Source organism: Protobothrops mucrosquamatus, unplaced genomic scaffold, assembly GCF_001527695.2.
Source record: "Protobothrops mucrosquamatus isolate PMUCROS unplaced genomic scaffold, P.Mucros_1.0 scaffold_310, whole genome shotgun sequence".
In the NCBI taxonomy this organism is placed as follows: domain Eukaryota; kingdom Metazoa; phylum Chordata; class Lepidosauria; order Squamata; family Viperidae; genus Protobothrops; species Protobothrops mucrosquamatus.
The window spans coordinates 1,020,196-1,039,129 of NW_015386386.1; the positions used below are offsets into that span (position 1 = coordinate 1,020,196).

Here is an 18,934-nt window from a genome sequence, read left to right on the forward strand (position 1 = left end):
TCAAATATATGGCTGCATCTTACATTCTACTCATAATGACTGAAGATTTTTAAAATATTTTTGAGTAAGGTTCAGAAATGGAAGAGAATAGTGCAAACCCTTTTCAAACTAGTCTGTAACTACAAAAGGTTAATGCAATAATAAAGCAAATTAAAGATGTTTCATCAGTTACTTATTGTTTCAACCATTTTTCAATTTACTTAGCTGAAAGTTTTCCTGAGTGAAACATCTGAAGGGATTAGGCGAAGAGTCTGAATTAAGCCTATTAAGCCTTTTGTAGAGAACTAGAAACACACAAGAGAGAAGATATGCTAACAGAATTCTAACTGAAAATAAAATAGAGAAGTTAATATGTTTTCCTTTCTGTGCTACCATAGGTTCTTTCAGATTTTTTATACTAAATATTCATACATTTTGTGAATTTTCCCCATTTAGAAACAGCACTTCTCCACTATCCATCTCATGGATGCTTCTTATTAAAAATAATGTCTCAAGAAGCATGAATAATACCAGCATTGAGAGGAACATTACTTGCGCAGGATGATCTCAGAGGCTCCTTTGCTGTACATGCGAAAACTCCCATCCTGGTTTTTTAGCACTGTACTCATAGATTTCCGTACAGAATTGAAGGTGTAGACCTTATAGAGCTTTTCTTCAGGCACTTCACTACGGACAGCTTGATAATCCTGCTTCAAGTCCAGAACAAAGCCCAGAAGTCCACACTCCGTCTTATTACCAACTTGACGTGGGAGTCCTCCTTCTTTTTCTGGTGGCTAAAATCCCAAACCATATATAGCAAGAGAAATATAGTAACTTCTTGGTCCATAGTGACAATTATTTAATCTCTAACAGAAAGATTAAAATTTTAGTGGGCAGTGGTGATGAGATAGAACTTATGACAAAATATCTGATTATGATAATTAATGTAAGGAAACTTTTGTTGGTTTAGAAGTCTATTTAGCAGGCAACCCAGATTCCAAATGGAGTCTACAAAAGGGCAGGGATGCAATGGGTTTCTTCACTAATACTCCTCAGGGAGATGTGAAGATCCAGAAAAAAACAGAATTTAAGCTCTTTTACTATCCACCCATTCTTGATTTTTCCCGTGAATATTGAAAAATGTTTATGATCGTGAAATATTTATTAATATTTTATTTTAATTGAACAAGTAGTTAGGATATTAAAGATGCCAGTCCATGTTTCAAAGCACACTAATTTAAGAAATAGAGTAATGTATGAAGCATAGAGAATCTGGCCACCTAAGTTGAAGAAAAAGCCAACTGTCAGGGATTCTTGAATTCCTACACTGAATAGAGCACTGCATCCAAATATTTTGTTTTTCAACTCTAGGATGCTATGATTCTAAATCAATGGCCATGCTATCTTGAGGTAAAAAAAAAGGACATCTCTCCAAAGTCAAATGAACTACAATGTTATATTATATTGGCCTTTACATCAATTCCAATATAAAAATCTGATTCGGAAGATCACTTCTTCTCAATATTTAAGCAAGGGAGAAGCTAATTTCCCCATTCACTCCTATCACAATCCTAATAAAAAAAAATAAACTCTGCTGAATGCATTTTTAAATAAAAGAGGCATTTAGCACCCCACATTGCTTACATCCAATTCCAAATAGTTTTATTAGAAAATAACAAAAAAGCAATAGAATTTGTGGCAGGTATTGAGCACTAAGAAATAAAATTTCAAAGAGAAAAAGATGATATTACATTTTAAAAACCAACAGCAAGTTAACAAGATGGCTGCTGATTTTAGGGCTGTGTATTGATATATTCTAAGAGGACAGACCCACCTGGGTGTGCATGGGTAAGAACATTACACTTACTTGCACTTTAATAAGTCTTTTACAGAGATCATGCATGAGCAACAAATGCAACAGATGTGCCCATGCACATTCTGAATCACCTTTCTCCCTCTAAATCCAGAAAGTTGTTAGTACTCAGGGACATCCTTGCAGGAAAAGCATATATGATGAAAACACTATTACACTGAAAGCTCTGTCCCTTTTATACATGATGTACTTGTACATATACATACACTACAGGCATAGAGCTTGTGTCACAACACTGGTTTTGTCTTTTTAATGAAATCTTGCAGATACCTCCGATAGTCCTAATTATCTTTTACCTTTCAGAAATTAAAGCCTTCATCTCTAAAAGTTTCATTTTCTATCTGTGAAAACAGAATATTAGAATTTTCTTATCTGATTGATTTGTCCATTGGATTTTTAAAAAGAGTTCATTCACTTGTTTTTTTTTTCTCTCTCAGAAATCACTTCCTAATGTTCAGGAGGGAAGTATATTTTATTAATACATGCTGGTTATTGTGAATGTGAGATGAGGAGGAAGAGAAGAATTTTTTTATCATTCATACACCCTCACATTCAACTCAAGGCAGTGAACATAACTAATACTCTGGCCTCCTATTTTCCTCACAACAACCAGCTAGGTTAAAAGTGAGTGACTAGCCCACTTTTCTTTACTTCAGATTGGATAAAAGATGTTAAGTGTTGACCCCAAATAAACTGGAACTTACCAAGATTTTAGAAGTATAGGCTGAATTTATTGAAACACCATTGACAATAAGGTCCAGGACCTTGGGCAGAATAGCTTCTGGGTCAGGAATCTGTCGATAGTGTGTGTCTCCCACATAAGCTTGCACCACAGTCATCCGATTCATTGTGAGGGTCCCAGTCTTATCTGAGCAAATAGCGGTGGCATTTCCCATTGTCTCACAAGCATCCAGATGCCGAACCAGATTGTTATCTTTCATCATTTTCTGCGTTAGCAAAACATAAAAAAATACTGAAACAGATTACAGCTACTCAATGGCACAGAGAAGATTGGTAATTAAATCCATTAAGAATTACCAGAGATAATAACCAATCAATCTTAAACTTGATCAATAAATCAGCTATAATAATAATAATAGTAATAATAATAGTAGTAGTAGTAGTAGTAGTAAAGTTGGAAGGGACCTTGGAGGTCATCTAGTCCAACCCCCTGCTCAGGCAGGAAACCCTACACCATTTCAGACAAATGGCTGTCCAGTCTCTTCTTAAAAACATCTAGTGTTGGAGCATTCACCGCTTCTGGAGGCAGGTTGTTCCACTGGTTAATTGTTCTCACTGTCAGGAAGTTTCTCCTTAGTTCTAGATTGCTTCTCTCCTTGATTAGTTTCCACCCGTTGCTTCGTGTCCTGCCTTCAGGCGCCTTGGAAAATAGCTTGACTCCCTCTTCTTTGTGGCAGCCCCTGAGATATTGGAACACTGCTATCATGTCCCCCCTTGTCCTTCTCTTCATTAAACTAGACATACCCAATTCCAGCAACCGTTTCTTATATGCTTTAGTCTCCAATCCCCTAATCATCTTTGTTGCTATATATTCATTTGTTTTATGTTTAACAATCTGGACTGTTAATCTCTTCAGATAATATTGTAAAACTTGATTTCTTTTTCTTTTTTCTTTCCCTTCTCACAAAACTCATGCAAGCTTTCACAAAGCTCTTTTGTAAATCTAATATAGGAAGATTTTCCATGTCACTCTCTTATATGCAGTGGTGGGATTCAGCCAGTTCGCACCACTTCAGCAGAACCGGTAGCTAATTTTTTGTTGCCCAGGCCCAGAATGGACTTCTGGAAGCAGCATCCACACAGAGAACCGGTTGTTCACATATTTGAATCCCATCACTGCTTATATGGTTATCTCTATATCGCTTTTAATAATTAAGACATTAGCCAGGTTCTTATTCTAGACAAGCCCAACCTGCTTAGTTTTCAAACCAAGATATTACTGGCAGTTGTTGCCATCTGCTCAGAAAGATACAAATGTACTTTAAAAAAATGCATCTTAATGAAAAACAGGGCAGAAGAAATTTACAAATGAACACAAATGTATTCCATTGCATCCCACACTCAAACCTTTTCACAGCCTTTTCACAGTAAAAACCAAAGCACAGTAATTTAATAGTGCATCCTAGCCCATCCAATCTTCCTTTCATATCTACATCCAAAAGCCTTAGAATTTCCCGCAGAGTCCATATTCTCACCTTCACAGAGTAGGCCAAAGAAATAGTGACAGCCAGGGGCAAGCCTTCAGGAACAGCTACTACTAGCACAGTGACACCAATAATGAAGAACTTGACAAAGTACTGGATATAAATGGGAGTACATTCAGCCAGCCATGATTTTCCTTGAATCCCAAAAGTATCAATCACAAAATATAGCACCAAAATAATAACTGTGATTGCTGACATAATCAAGCCTGAGGAGAAAGAGAAAAAAAATTGTGACTATTTCCAGCAGATTACAGGATTGACTGCATTATGGATATAACTGGAAGCAAGGCAGAAGATCTGGGCTAAGGCTATTTTATTAATGCAGGAAGCTTCTAGTCTTCCAGATATCGTTGGAAATATCAGTTTTGTGTACATACTTTACCAGGGTTCATGCCATTCATATAGATATTCTAAGCTTAATATATTACCTGAGAAGGTTTGCAGGCAACAAAACTAGAAAACATTTCCATCAGGGGCCCTGGAGAGTTGTGCCAGATGAACTAAAGCTGAGTCTGATTCATATGCAGTAAGAAATACACTAGAGAAACATTGGTTGGAACAATACTGAAAAACCTAGTAGAACCTAAGTTCTGTAGTATTTGAACTGAGATTGCAAATTTTACTGATTCATAATTTCTGGTTTTCTAGAATCTTATCATATCGTATCATCTGAGTCTACTTTTAGTAGACAATCGCTAAGCCGTCTGATGTACTCACCTGCTTTTCCAATCTGAACTGCCAAGCGGGTTAGCTTTCCCTGCAACACTGATTTCTCCTTCTTTGGGATCTTCACTTTTTTCTTCTCCTTCTCCTCATTCTCCACCCCTTCTTGGCTTTTCAGTGGTTGGATCTCCAGGGCCACTCCATCCTGAGTTTTGGCTGAATCCAGGATGAAACAAATATGCCATGCATGAGAAGAACAGTCGTAAAACACTTCCGATGCAACAGAAAGAACAAGAAAAATGGCAGAGAGTAAGAGAGAAAGAATCCCAGCGCATGGGAACCCCAACAGCACTCACGGGAACTTGGTAATTTGGAAACCTAGAAAATCAGGCAGTTCTGCTCCACATTCTTGTGGAACTGGTGACTGAAGCAGCTTGTGAAAATGTCCCCTTAATTAATTTTCCTATATCTGGAAGGAAGGGCAGCCTTGATAAGAAGGTTTTGGGGACTAGCTTGCTGACTACCTCAAATCCCTGTGCAAGGCATTCATCAGTACTCATCTCACTGAGGTAGTAAAAGTGAAAAACCTAATTAATCTATTTGCAGCTACAATGTTCGAAATTCTGATGGCATGGCTAAACCTAGGATTTTGTTATTGAACAAAGCCACTGTTGTAGACTTGAGAGGCAACCATAATCAACCAAGCTGCATTTAGTATATCTGCCTACATAGATGAGAAAGTGAAAAAGAGCATCTGTCTAGTCTTTATGATGGCTTATGGTTCGAGAAATTAATGTAAAAGAAGCCTATAGGCTATCCAAATTTCTCCACTCTTAATAGAGGGGGAGATGTCTTTATTTTTTTTTTTAAAAGTAAAGTAAATAAGTATGATAAATTCTTTCTCAAAGTTCTGATTTCAAAAGTACATTCTAGAAATGAATTTCAAAAGCTATAAAGATTATTCTCTGATCAGATTCCTTATGCCATATTTTTTTAAACTACTGTATTCAAACTTATGTAGGTATCATATCTTGAAGGTGGGAGGAGTAAGAGGAGAGGAAGATTAATTATAAAGAGGTTAGGACTGGATCAGTTAATGAGAAATGAATCAGTTAGTCCATTCAACCTCCCTTTCACCCATCTCTTCTAAGCTCTGTGACTCCATTCTTAATATCTTTGGAACCTCTAAAAATACAGTTGGTAGATCCTCAACTAGTGCATATCAGCATAACTGCAGCAATTTATTTACCTACCAAAATCAGAGATTCAATCCCCAAATCCCCAGAATTAATAAGAGCTTAAAAAAAACTAAAATCAAATGATGTAGGTTTTTATATTATGCGCTTCTTCTTTTAATTATTTATTGCTCATTTGGGTATTTGTATGCACTGAGAATTATTTTAGGCACGGACTGAAATATAAAATTCTCATCGATAAACAAAGGCAAAATGCCATCAATTCCCAAAGTCGTGTGGGTTCAGAAAAATGTGGGCAGGACTACTTAATAACTGATTTGCACAGTTAGGATTTATGGACATGATGGGAAAGGGCAAGGAAGAGGAGAATCAATGCCAAAATAATCCAAGATTTCAAGATTAGGAGGGAAAACTCAAAACTGTGGAGAAAAGGAAGAAAAAGAGAAAGGCAAAGTGCAAGAAGGAGAACAGACAGGTACAGAAATGGGCTTCTTCACCATAGCCTGGAAAGAACAGGGGGTGATACATATCAGAAAATAAACACTCACTTTGATTCAAAAGCCCATGAGAAGAACAGAGTGCAATGAACACATATGCTGGACCCACCACAAGGGTCTGATTTTTTTTTTTTTTTTTAAAGATCAGTTTTGGGACTGGAGATAGAAAAACCAATCAACACCATCTTGGGAAATAAGTAATTATTCCAATTGTATAGGAACTCACTTCATATCAAATAGTCTTTCATACATATTTAACTAAGAGATTTCCATAAAGCTTTACTTTTGTGTTTTGTTTTAAAGTGTGTGAGGTATGCATGCAGATATCAAGACATACACCTCAGAGCATCAGCTCAAAAATTCAGCATTCAACTAGATGAAGTTTGTGTGGTACTAGATATGGAATTCTCCCAAGCAAGAATGGCTATACAATGGACAGAAAAAAGAGTGGTGGGTGGTTAGCATTGTGGTAATCATGACACTCTCTTCCAGAACAACAAGGCGAGATTCCCGCCGTAGCGACAAAGAGCACAGACTCATGGGAAGAAGGAAGGAGGAATGCTCAGTAGTTAGTGTGGTGCTGGTTCAAAGGATGGAGAGGCTGGTTACCTTTGTTGCGATTTTCAGGGGCTCCGGTTTTTTTACCTGTTTAGACAAAGAGAGAAAGGGTGCAGCACTGAGCGCATGATTCTTGACACTGATGTCCCTGATGGTGAGGGCACCTTTATGTGGGAACTCAGTGCTCTTATGGGCAGGCTGCCAGACACGGAGATGTAAGCTATACTTGACAGAACTGCCATTTGGACTGACAAATGCAAAAAGCCCAGAGAATTCAATATTTCTCCAACTAATTGTCATTATGAATCCCCTCTTTTCAATTCTTGTGCTCACTCTACTGAAAACAAGCAAGTATAGGAACAACCAATTTGAATCAATGGAATATTTGCTGATCAAAGTGACAGAATATATTGTATTATGACTGGGCTATTAGCACTAAATATTAAGGATTAGTTCTTACACTGAACTCCTCTTAAGTTAAACTTTTTCAACAGTGTGGGGACTACATGTTTTTTTCTACCACCAGGCTGAAGTGACTTAGCTTTCATTGAAGAGCAGATGACAAATACAAAATAAAATACTTCACTAGAAGTTTTCCTCAGGGGAAAAAAATAATCTTTTAAAATACGAGTGTAAAATACCCACAAAACTACTGTAGAGGATGAATACAGGACAGGACTGCCAAAAGTAGGTAACAATTATTTGTGTATGCCATAGCCATATAAGTTCATGTACTATTAAAACCCTAAAGTCAGAAAATGGTGCTAGTTTAAGCATAGAAGAATTACCCCTTCTACCACATAGTTCCAGCTGTTGTTTTTTTTGAAAGTGTAGAACATCAATTAGCTAATGATTTAAAAAGCTTAACAGTAGAACATCTATATACTCATATAGTTCCCGGAATCTGATAGGAGTAAGATATACTTAGCTTTGTGGAGCCATGTGGAGTAGGGGAATAGAAAGATAGGGATCTACTCCCTTGAACATCATGCTCCCTGTTGCTATCATGATGAATTCTCTATTTCAATCCACATCAAAAGGAAAGGCAGGGGACTTCAAGAAAATACTCGTTTATTATTAATGTTCTGAATGTTCTGCCTGCAGATTTATTCTTTGGCCTCAAGGATAACACATTACCCCTATTTCTGCTGAGGTCTAAGTTAGAGAGTCTTGGATGGCAGCTATGAATCTTCACCCATTCCAAAAGGAAAAGATAAAGGAGCAGCTACAGCCTAAATATTTTCCAAGTCTCTCATTTGTGCATTAAACTAAAAATAGGAAAAAGAAGCCATTTCTACTTACAGGGATAGATAGAATGACCTTATCTGGCTACTAGCAAAACTGCACCACCATCCTTCCTCAGTCTTAGCCTCATTAAGTCCTGTCCTTTAACACTGTTTCAGTGGGGTGATGTTGGAGAAGTGAACAGCAGGTCATTTTTTGCACATCCTTGGCTGGCCAAGACGAAATTAAAACTCAGATGCCTCTTATGTTATGAGCCAATCAGACCAGCACGCAGGTTTCTGTTTTTATAAACCACATACCAAAGTTCTGGTTTCTTTGTCTTCAGTTGAAAGTGAAAAAGCTTCAAAGCCTTATTTGGAAACTAAAGCTACTGTGCACAATGTTTTGTGAATTAACAGAGGCCAAGTAGCCCAGTATAGGCTGTTAAAATTGTTTGGGTTTAGATTAATTATTTTGTAATAAACACATTCACTGATCATATTTACCATCTCCAGTCATTGTTACTCAGCATGAGCTTATTTCACAATATGGAAATATGAACGACACACTTAAGGGGATTGCTCAAAATATGAATATGTTTGTATTAAGTAGTGGTGCAGTAATGATTCCTCTTTTAGTAAAAATATAGTCACATGGGCCATGGAAACCACCCCACACTGGCCAAAATCAATGCTAGTAGGTTGAGGGAGAAAATAATAGAATGTCCCCACAAAATATGTCTTCTTAAGTAAAAGTTTCAAGAGACCTGATTTAAACAATAATCTAGAGAAATGTGTACTTATCTTTTGAATGTACAATCTTTTGGGTAAGGAATTTTATCATTCTCATGATACATCAACTTTATTTTTAAAAGTGAAAGTACATAAAAAGAGTTCTATTAAAGATTTACACACCATCAAAAAACATGTTACCAGAAGCTTCAGGGAAGCCCATCCAAGCAGGAGACAAAAGCAATAGTTCTCTATACCACTGTTTGACCCCAAGTAACTTGATGTGCAGAGCTATAATATGATAATGGTTACATAATCAATTAACCTTATGTATGGTCTTAATAATTCTATTCTGGGATGGGAAACCTATGTATGGTTCATTGGTGTGTCCATAGTGAGCAAGTTACACTTGAAGGGTCACGGATGTTCATCCTCGCTATCTATTAAGGGCAACCCTGTTTCTACCAAGTGCCTATTTGTAGGTAGACAAAAACATATCAACGTAAAAGATGTATCAACAGGATTTCACAAAACCAGTACATACAAAAAAAGGTACCTTTAAATGGTAGCAGAGAAGTAAACAACCTTATGTCAACTGAATATGCTCACTTGTCATAGAAAGCAGACTCAATGCTAAAAAGAAAGAATTTGGGGGGAGGGGAGGAGGCAGGTTGGAAAAGTGCAGGTTGTCGAAATCCCTGTACAAAAGTACTTGACACAACTGTTATTTCCCCTTGCCTTTTTCAAAATTCAAAATTGATGAAGATGATGACTCAAAAGAGAAAACCTGCAGCTTTTAGATAGCAATCTTCTATTGTCCCCATTTCTTGGCATTACTGAGCTATAGCTGATCTGTCAGCATGATCGTTGACCCTCTAATCTCTGGCATGCACTGTACTGATTACATGTTGAGTTTACAATAAGATGCTTGAACCTTCAGGGTTTTCTTTCCTTATAAAACTCAAAAACTTCCAATGTCAGTCCACTAAGGAACTTCATGCTACCAACATAAAGAATGGCTTATGAATCTTACCTTTCTTGGCCTTTTTTTCCTCGTCCCCTTCTCCGGCACCCAGAAGAGTAAAAATTATTCCAGTCTGTGAGTTGATACCCACAGCAGTCACCACCATTCGACCAGAGCCCTCCATTACATGAGTGCCTAATAAGAACAGGTGAAGCATGGGAAAGGAAAAAAAGAGGCACTGGATAAACTATACAATTAATTTCAAAATATAACCTAAAGATGTGAATATATCTGGGAGATGAAATTCAATTTCTAGATCGCTTATTTGAATCAATGTATGGGCATACATGAAGTTCCTGTTTGTGCTAGCTTCACTATTCATAGTGCACATAATACATGCAAGAGAGTATATACAATGATATACACTGAATCACTTTCATTTTTTAAAGAAGTATGAAACGCTGAATCTCATTGGTCCATAAGAATTGGATAAGACTATTTTTTTTTATTAAAGCATTCTTGAATTCTGTTGTGCTATTTCTCCAGGAAGAAGTAGGAGTTCAGTGATGCTATAGAGAATCAAGTATTCAGTACAGTATACATTATACTACAGCTTCATATTCAAAAAGAATGGACCAGATAAGTGACGCTTGTGCATGAAGTGGTTCAAAGATCCCTGTAAAAAACAGAATAAATGTTGAATATTTCCGAAAATAAACATGTGGAAAATCTTCTCTAGCTTATCGTAGAGAACTACAAAACAGCTTCTTTACTACACAACTCTTGGCATTTTCATAAGGGGCAATTAACATCATATTTGCATCTAGATGCCAAAAGGCTCAGAGACCTGTACTATAAATTAAATTCAACTTCCTGCAACCTGAGACACTTACCAGAAAGCAACATAGGGTCTTTATCCAAAGATTTCTTCACTTGGTCAGATTCCCCAGTCAGAGAGCTCTCATCAATTTTCAAATCATTTCCTTGGATCAAAATGCCATCTGCTGGCAACAGGTCCCCTAAAAAGTCAGAAAAACAACAGGTCACCCAAGTTTTCTCCACCAAATCAAGGCTCAAAAAAATCTATCAAACCAAAGGCAGCTTAACTTCTGTAACTTTTTTTTTTTAAAAAAAAAACAACTGGTGACAAAGATGGGCATGCAGCCATTACTGGAAATGGAATGTATTAGACACCCTCAATTTTGCTGAACTCAGCTTAATAGGAACACATTTTTCCTGCCTGTACTCTACTAGTTTGCTTTGGGAAAAAAATGAAGTTTAATTCCAATTGCACTGAGAAAAAGAGATAAATTGAGTTTCCACAGGCTGTGTTCCTGCTAAGCATTATTTCCTTTGCACATAAAACTTCCATTAGGAATTGAGGGCAATTCATCCACCCCTCAGCCGTGGGACATAATTGCAATTCCACAAACAAATAAGGAAATGCAGATAAGCAAGTATATTATGAAGGCTTTGAAAGAGGGTAATCATCAGGACACATTCATGTAATTAATAAAATCATATTCAATGTTGATTTTTTTCCCTACAAGTTTCATTTGAACAAGTACTATAAGATTCTCCAAAGTGTAAAGTTTGTACATCTGCTGTCCTGCTTTTATTCTTTCCTATATGCCAATTCTTCAATATGACATCTAACCAATCTTTTTTTCACAAGAGACCATACATTCACTAGGCCCAAGAGTATTATATAACTGGTTGACTTGGGTTCGTGTGAACCATTCTTTTTTTAAAACAAAAAATTAAAAAATGTTTTTTAAAAATAACTTTTTTCTGCACCTCCTAGGCTTTTTTCCAAGGGGCATCACGGTACATCCTGATGCTGAACCCATGTGCCTGTTCCAGGCAATTAAACTTTGCCCTTCTTATATTGCCTGAAGGAAGATTATGCTGGAAGGTTAGCATGCTGCATCTTGGAATAATGGTGTTTTTATTAAGCTGCAGATGAACTACACTGCTGATTTTCTCATCCCATTTTAGTTAAGTGTAGAACAGCAACAGAAAATTGAGGAAATAAGGACTGAAGCTGTCTTTCTGGGCTTAGGAGTGCAGAAGGAAGGAAAGAAAATAGGAGCACAGCAATTTCTTGATAACATACATGGTATCTCGACTCACATATGTTGTACAGCATCATCCCTGTCATCATAATACTTCTCCCAGTAGGAAGCAAAGACCTTGGATGAGCATGAGATATTTCTATGATTGGCAAAGATAATTCACATGGTTTGTGAATGATAACTCACAAATCTAGAAGCAGCATCTATGTCCTAATGTTTGTATGTTCCTTTGGTTTTAATCATACAGTGATAACTGTAATCACAGTGATAATTTCAATACATGAGAAAAATATTCTGGAAAGTTTATAGTTACTCACCATATTTGATTTGAGCAATGTCCCCAACCACAATCTCAGCTACAGGAATTTGGATCACTTGTCCCTTACGGATGACAGTAAATTTCTGCTCCTGCTCGATGCGACTCTGCAGACCCCGGAATTGTTTCTCTTTGCTCCAGTCATTGAAGGCTGTGACCAACACCACAATAATAACTGAGAAGAGGATGGCTGCTCCCTCAATCCAGCCAGCCTGAGCCTCGCCTTCATCTTCTCCACTGCCCTTTGCTTCTCCACACACTTCCAACAGATAAAGGAGGAAAAGAATGGTTTAGATTTAGAATACTGCTATATTGAACTGATACTGTGTAAGACCCACTGCCATTTGCTACTTGATGAATCACAGAATCAATGTTTTAGACAGACTCACACTTGTTACATTCCATACTGAATTCTACAGACAACATTAAATACAAAAAAGGCAACATTTTTTGTTTATTTACTGTTTATTTTGTGTATTTATTTTGAATGCAATTTACATTGCATTCAAAACTCAAAAGGAAAAAAGGAATACAAATTATTTTGTAAAGATTCCAGAGATATTTATCTATGAACAAACTTCACTGGGCATAATAGGCTTCAACTACTGAAGGTAATCGTAAAAATATATTCTAAGCTTTACTGCGACAATGATCACAGAATAATAACCTATCAATCTATATCAGCTTCATGATTAAAGGAGAATTAATTCACTGAAATAATAAGCACTGATGAAGTATCAAAGATATCAAAGTATGTTAATAACATCTTCAGGGGTATCTAAGAAACCTAAAAAATGTCAAACTGTTGCATTCCAGAGGTTGTCTGACCCTGAAATGATTGTTTTTTTAGAATTACTCCCAAAGCAATTTTCAAATGGAATCATTCAAAAACAAAAATCCAGCAATACAATACAATAAATATAAATACAATTCAAAACCAAATAGTACTGTATTAAAAAATATAAAGTGGCTAATAATGAAATGTATATACTTGAACAAATGAGGCTTTTAATTCTTGTCCACATTGTGAACCCATTTGATCTCAATAAAAGAGATCATTTCATACAGCAGGCATCTGAATGGAGAATGGTTCTATGTAGCATGGTAAAGAAGAATATTTCTTCAAAAAATAAAGGCTAGGTAGGCCAGTAATATAGTCCTACATGGAAGAAAGTGACTCTGGTCCAGAGCAGCTGAAGATCACTACTATGCAAGATGTCTTGGTTAGCAGTGGGTTCTGGGTTCAATTTAAGGTGTTCAGAAATAAGCAAAACAGAATCACCCCAAAGTCACGATATTGTCATAAGTCCTTTGATCAAAAAAGGCACAACTGGAAGAATCTAGTGTTGCAGTGAGCAAGTATAAGAAAGGTTTTTAAAAATTACACTGAAAGGAAGAGAAAGCCTCTTAGTTCTAAAATTAGGTAACATAAGCTGGTCTGTTTTGCCACCACCTGGAATATTTTAATAACATTTTAAGAATATTTTAAACTTTACAAAACTCATCTGTCCTTCTCCCTGCTTTAGGGGACAAGAAAATAGGGCCAATGTTTGGCGTTAAGGAACTACTTGCTCTCCCACAAACCTTATCAACATGCAGAGTCCCTTTCAGGAGGCTTTTCCTCAGTCCTCTGCTTCCTGGATTTTCTAGAGGATCCTGAGGAAATGCTCCTTCTTGCTTGAGGCATTCAATGTTTGGAAGAGGAGGTTCTCTCAACAGCCAAGTCATCTGTCTTTTAGATGCCAAGGAAAGGAAAGCTTTTGTTTTCCCAGGCACCTAAAAAAAAAACCCTACTCTCTGATTCTGCCACTGTGAGGCTCTCCTGTACTTGTAGCATTTTGATTTGTTTCATTACTTTATTATTTTATTCCTGATGCTGATTGTTAGCTTCTTGAGAATGCTGTATATCAGTGGTGGCTCTTTTCTTTGTGGTGTAGCCAAAACGTACATGTGGAAAAGCCTAACTGCAATTTTCGACACCCATAACATCTGCAAAAGAATACTTCCTCCAAAGGGAATCACAAATTTAAAATCAGTTTTGCAAAAGTCTTGACTGCAGATAAAGTTTGATCTGCATTTACCAACTGTGAATACATGAAGCAGCAGAAAATGAAATTGTGGATAACGAAGACCATCTGTACTGTAAGGAATATATATATATATATATTAGCCTAAGTTAAAATGATACCCAGGATTTGCATTTTTAGCATTTTAAAGGATACACACACACACACACACACATACACACACATTTATAAATAAATTAAAATACTCATAATACTGTCTTTTACAGCAGGAATGTGCTGAAGAATTATTCTAAGAAAAAATCTATGAAGCTTCTCTAACAATAAATTAGTTACATCAAATAGTTTAAAATGCAGAGAAAATGAAGCACACAATGTTTTCCAACATTTCCCCAATTTAAGTATAGAAATGATGACTAAAATCAATTTGGAATTATTGTAATTTATGTCTTTCTTAAAGTCTTATAAGAGAGCCGTTAGAGATAAGAATTTCCTTTCCCTAATGCCAAGGAATTTGTTTTGTTTCTTTTTTATTCCTGCTACCTAATATAGTTATCCTTTCAGAATTAATTCAAGGCCATGTTTAAATTTTAAGCATACCTGCTTGATTTTGGAAGGGTTCCTTGGGCTGAGAGATTACTGTTGTATATATGGCTCAATAGTAATTATATTCAGACAAAAATGTTTTAATTCTATCAAAATCAACATTTCAATAAGCAATATTTAAAAACAAAGCTATAAGCTAAACAAAGTATGTCAAAAGAAAAAGATAAGATACTAATTTCTTTAAAAAGTGTCTCAAAAATGAAATCACATAATAAATTACTTAGGTAAACTAAATCAGCTAAAATAATCCACAATATTTAATTTTTGCCTCTGTTTATGTATTTAAGATTGTAGAACTGTTTATGCAACTGGAAGACAATGAGTTATTTCAATTAAAAAAAAATAGTAAAAACTGAAGTGATTCAGGGAGAATTAACGGACTCTATGTACAGAATGACTTTATAAATAAACCATAAAAATGTTTTATAAAACTATACTGAAGATCAAAAGTAAAATTATCTTTTTTGAGAGAACCAAGTTATCTGAAATAAATAATTCCAAGAAAAAGAAATGCATGCAAATCCTTCCGGAAAAGGAGTACAAATCAAATGAAAGAAATACAAATCAAAGGAAGGAAAGAGAAGAAGGCCAGCAGTAAGGTGGATGGATTCAATTGATCTTCACTGGAAGATCTAAAGGTCTCAGTTGAGGACGGATCATTCTGAAAGTCTATTTATGTGGTCACTAAGAATTGTCATCAATTAGATGGCACATAATCAGCCAATCAGAAAAACCAATCGAAAATTGCAATAGCTTGACAGTTATTACAGGTTGGCACACATCAAGCAAAAAAAAATCTATTTGTGATAAGGTAGGATAGCCTAGGGAATTTTGGTATTCGTCTGTGGGATGAGAGTACTGTATCCCAAAACCATTTCATATGTTGACAATATTTATAAACATACAAACAAATCTGAATATGTAAACAAGTCAGACTTACAGCATTTCAAGAGGGTGAGTTAGATACAAATTAACTCTCCTTTCTGTGAGAGTTACAGCAGTCAACTGTAAAGTAAGAGCAACTAGCTAGATGCCTAATTTGTCACCTGCTTTTCCATTCAAATTGTTTTACAGATAAAATGACTTGCTATTCCAATTAAAAAATGTATTCAGGGCATGCCACAATTTATGAAATTAATCTGGCAAAAGAAATGCAATTCTCAAGTTACAAGCAAAAATATTGGAAACATTTAGTATAACAGTCTAAGTTTGAACAGATTTGGTCTTTAAAAAAAACTAAATGGCAGGAGCAAAATGTCAAATGAAATTTAATGCAATGAGAGCAAAGTGACGCACAATGCAAAGAGCTATTTAACATAAGTATAGAATGCTGAGCTCTGGAAACAGATTTTGGAGTCACTGCATGTTGCTGAAGTAGCAAGTGCATCACAACAGAAAAAAGCAAGCAGAAAGAACAGAAACTCCTAAATGAGGAGAAGTGGGAGCTAACAAAAGAAAAGCAGCTTATCAAAGTCACTGTTGTGCCTACTATTCAACCCCAGAGAGAGAAAGAGAGAAAAGAATGGTTCCTGAGAAAAGAGAACCAAAACCAAATAAAATTGCAGACAAGGACAATTTCAATTGCAAGGAAATGTCTAGCAGTCTGCTAGTGAAGGAATAATACCACAATCCTTTCTTTCAAAAAAGGTAGGGGGGGGAAAGATCATCGCAAAGTTGAATTTATTCAGATCTCATGAAACATAAATGAGGCTAAATAGATTCAGAATTGCTCCCAAAGATTCTATTAAAACAGGGGACAATTCCATGAAATGAATTATCAGACGACTTCATAAAAAACGAATTCTACGTAAAATACAACTATTCCACAGAACTATAAATGCTGTAGCAAAGTTGTAAAAGCTACTAGCCTAGTTTTTTTTTAAAAAAGATACAGGACTATCTTTTTGGAGTGAGACTATTAACTGCTACTGTGACAGTTCTGTGTCAGCGAGAGACAGAAACTGACAAATTGCTCTTCTTTTAAACCTTGCCTTTTCTATTATATCCAGCTTTCAGCTCAACCATTTCTAATCGCAAGATGTTGGACTAAATTAATCAAATGAATGTACACAATTTATCTCATCTTAAGTGATCAGTGAGTAAGAAAATGGCCCCTCAGCAATGTTAAACTAAGGTGCCTCATACATATTACCAGAATAAACTTTGCAAACTTATCAGAATGGAGAATGGAATATTTTAAAATAAGTTATACCTCTGAAATACTGAAAAACACAGCTAACATATTTATATTAATAGCCTAATTACTGAATGTCTGCCTATCTAACTTTGTATGTAGAAAACTTTCTGTTCTGCCTTTGGTAATGATGGTATTATATCATCTCAAATATAAGCTCTTGTAATTTATTATTTGCATTTGTAATAACATAGCTATAGTAAGAAGATCATTAATTAATTTAATAATCTACCAAATCTATGTAAATAAAAGTTAATTAGTTTCATTTCAAGTGTCTGTTTTCTTGTGCAGAAATAGTTTTCAGGATATGCGCTTCAGAACAGCCTTCCAAAACTTGGCATCCTATAGATATTCTGAAACTACAAAGCCTATAATTTCCAGTCTTTGGCAATGTTGAGGATTCTGTGAATTATAATCTGAACACATTGGAATGGTGTCAGCATGGGGAAGGCTATCCTTGGCAGGAAAAAACTCTAATGCGAATGGAGTTGTAATACTGAAACAAGTCTTCTAGCAAGGAGCAATGATAGTTGCCAAGCACAAGTGCATTATTAGAGCTCTATTTAGACAGAGTTCCTTCCTTTCCTCTTTAGGCTAATATAACCCTAGTGAGACCACACCTGGAATACTGCAAACCAATTTTGGTCACCATACTACAAAAAAGATGTTAAGACTTTAGAAAAATTTCAGAGAAGAGCAACTAAGATGATCAAAGGCCCGAGACTAAAACATATGAAGAATGGTTGCAGGACTTGGGTTTAGCTAGTCTAAAGAAAAGAAGAAAAAGGGGTGACATGATAGCAGCATTCCAGTATTTGAGGGGCTGCCACAAAGAAGAGGGGGTCAAATTATTTCCCAAAGACTAGAAGGCAGGACAAGAAACAAAGGTTGGAAACTGACCAAAGAGAGAAGTAACCTGGAATTAAGGAGAAACTTTCTAACAGGACAATTAACAGTGGAACAGCTTGCCTTCAGAAATTGTAGGTATTCCATCACTGGAGGTTTTTAAAGAAGAGACTAGACAGTCACTTATCTGAAATGGCATAGGTTCTCCTGCTTGAACAGGGGGCTAGACTAGAAGACCTCCAAGGTCCCCTCCAGCTCTGCTCTGCTCTGCTCTATTCTTTGATTTGGAATATACCAGATGGAGGGATACCACAAAACTAATCAAGTGGCTATCTTCTGTTATGGAAGATACTATATAGTACTATGTTATAGATTCAGTTCCATATCCAGACAATGCTGAAGGAGGATTTTTGATTTTCATTTTGATAGGATTCTATTGTGTTCTATTCTGTTCTATTCTCAGTTTACAACTCCAAGGATTTACCGCCATCATCTCCGTTTAAAAAAGAGTGGGTTGATGGCCGGATTGGGTTACAGCAATGAAATTAGAACTTCCAATGGAAATTTTCCATAGAAAACTGAAGCAAACAAATTTCAGTGACAGTAAAAAGAACTGCTGGGTTTCTCACCATGTCAAAATCAGCCACAGAAATGCCTTCTCCAAGCAGCAATTAGCCAGTTTCAGTTTTGAATTTTTGAATTTGAATTTGAATTTTATTATATTTATACCCCGCCCTTCTCCCGTAGGACTCAGGGCGGCTTATAGCCAGTTTAAAAACAGTTTAATACAATACAATACAAAGTTTTAAAAAATCATTAAAAATAAATATTTAAATCGGCCGCTTCTACTAAAATTTGGCTAAAACCAATTTAAAATACCCCTAGGCCAGTCCTGCCCGCTGAAACAACCAAGTCTTAAGGGCGCGGCGGAAGGAGGGGAGATCCGGAATCACCCGGATCTCT

General features: G+C 36.1%; 1 protein-coding gene across 2 annotated transcripts in view; it reads right to left on the reverse strand.

Moving 5' to 3' along the window:
* ATP2B4 (ATPase plasma membrane Ca2+ transporting 4) overlaps positions 1 to 18,934 on the reverse strand; it is a 69,662-nt gene that overhangs the window by 29,458 nt on the left and 21,270 nt on the right. For both annotated transcript variants that reach the window (XM_015832162.1, XM_015832163.1), the window contains exons 3-10: positions 12,303 to 12,560; positions 10,804 to 10,929; positions 9,980 to 10,105; positions 7,043 to 7,078; positions 4,795 to 4,956; positions 4,069 to 4,283; positions 2,557 to 2,799; positions 532 to 773 (exon numbers count right to left, since the gene is read on the reverse strand). In XM_015832162.1, the coding sequence (XP_015687648.1) occupies positions 532 to 773; positions 2,557 to 2,799; positions 4,069 to 4,283; positions 4,795 to 4,956; positions 7,043 to 7,078; positions 9,980 to 10,105; positions 10,804 to 10,929; positions 12,303 to 12,560 (1,408 nt within the window). The remainder of the gene's footprint in view (positions 1 to 531; positions 774 to 2,556; positions 2,800 to 4,068; positions 4,284 to 4,794; positions 4,957 to 7,042; positions 7,079 to 9,979; positions 10,106 to 10,803; positions 10,930 to 12,302; positions 12,561 to 18,934) is intronic.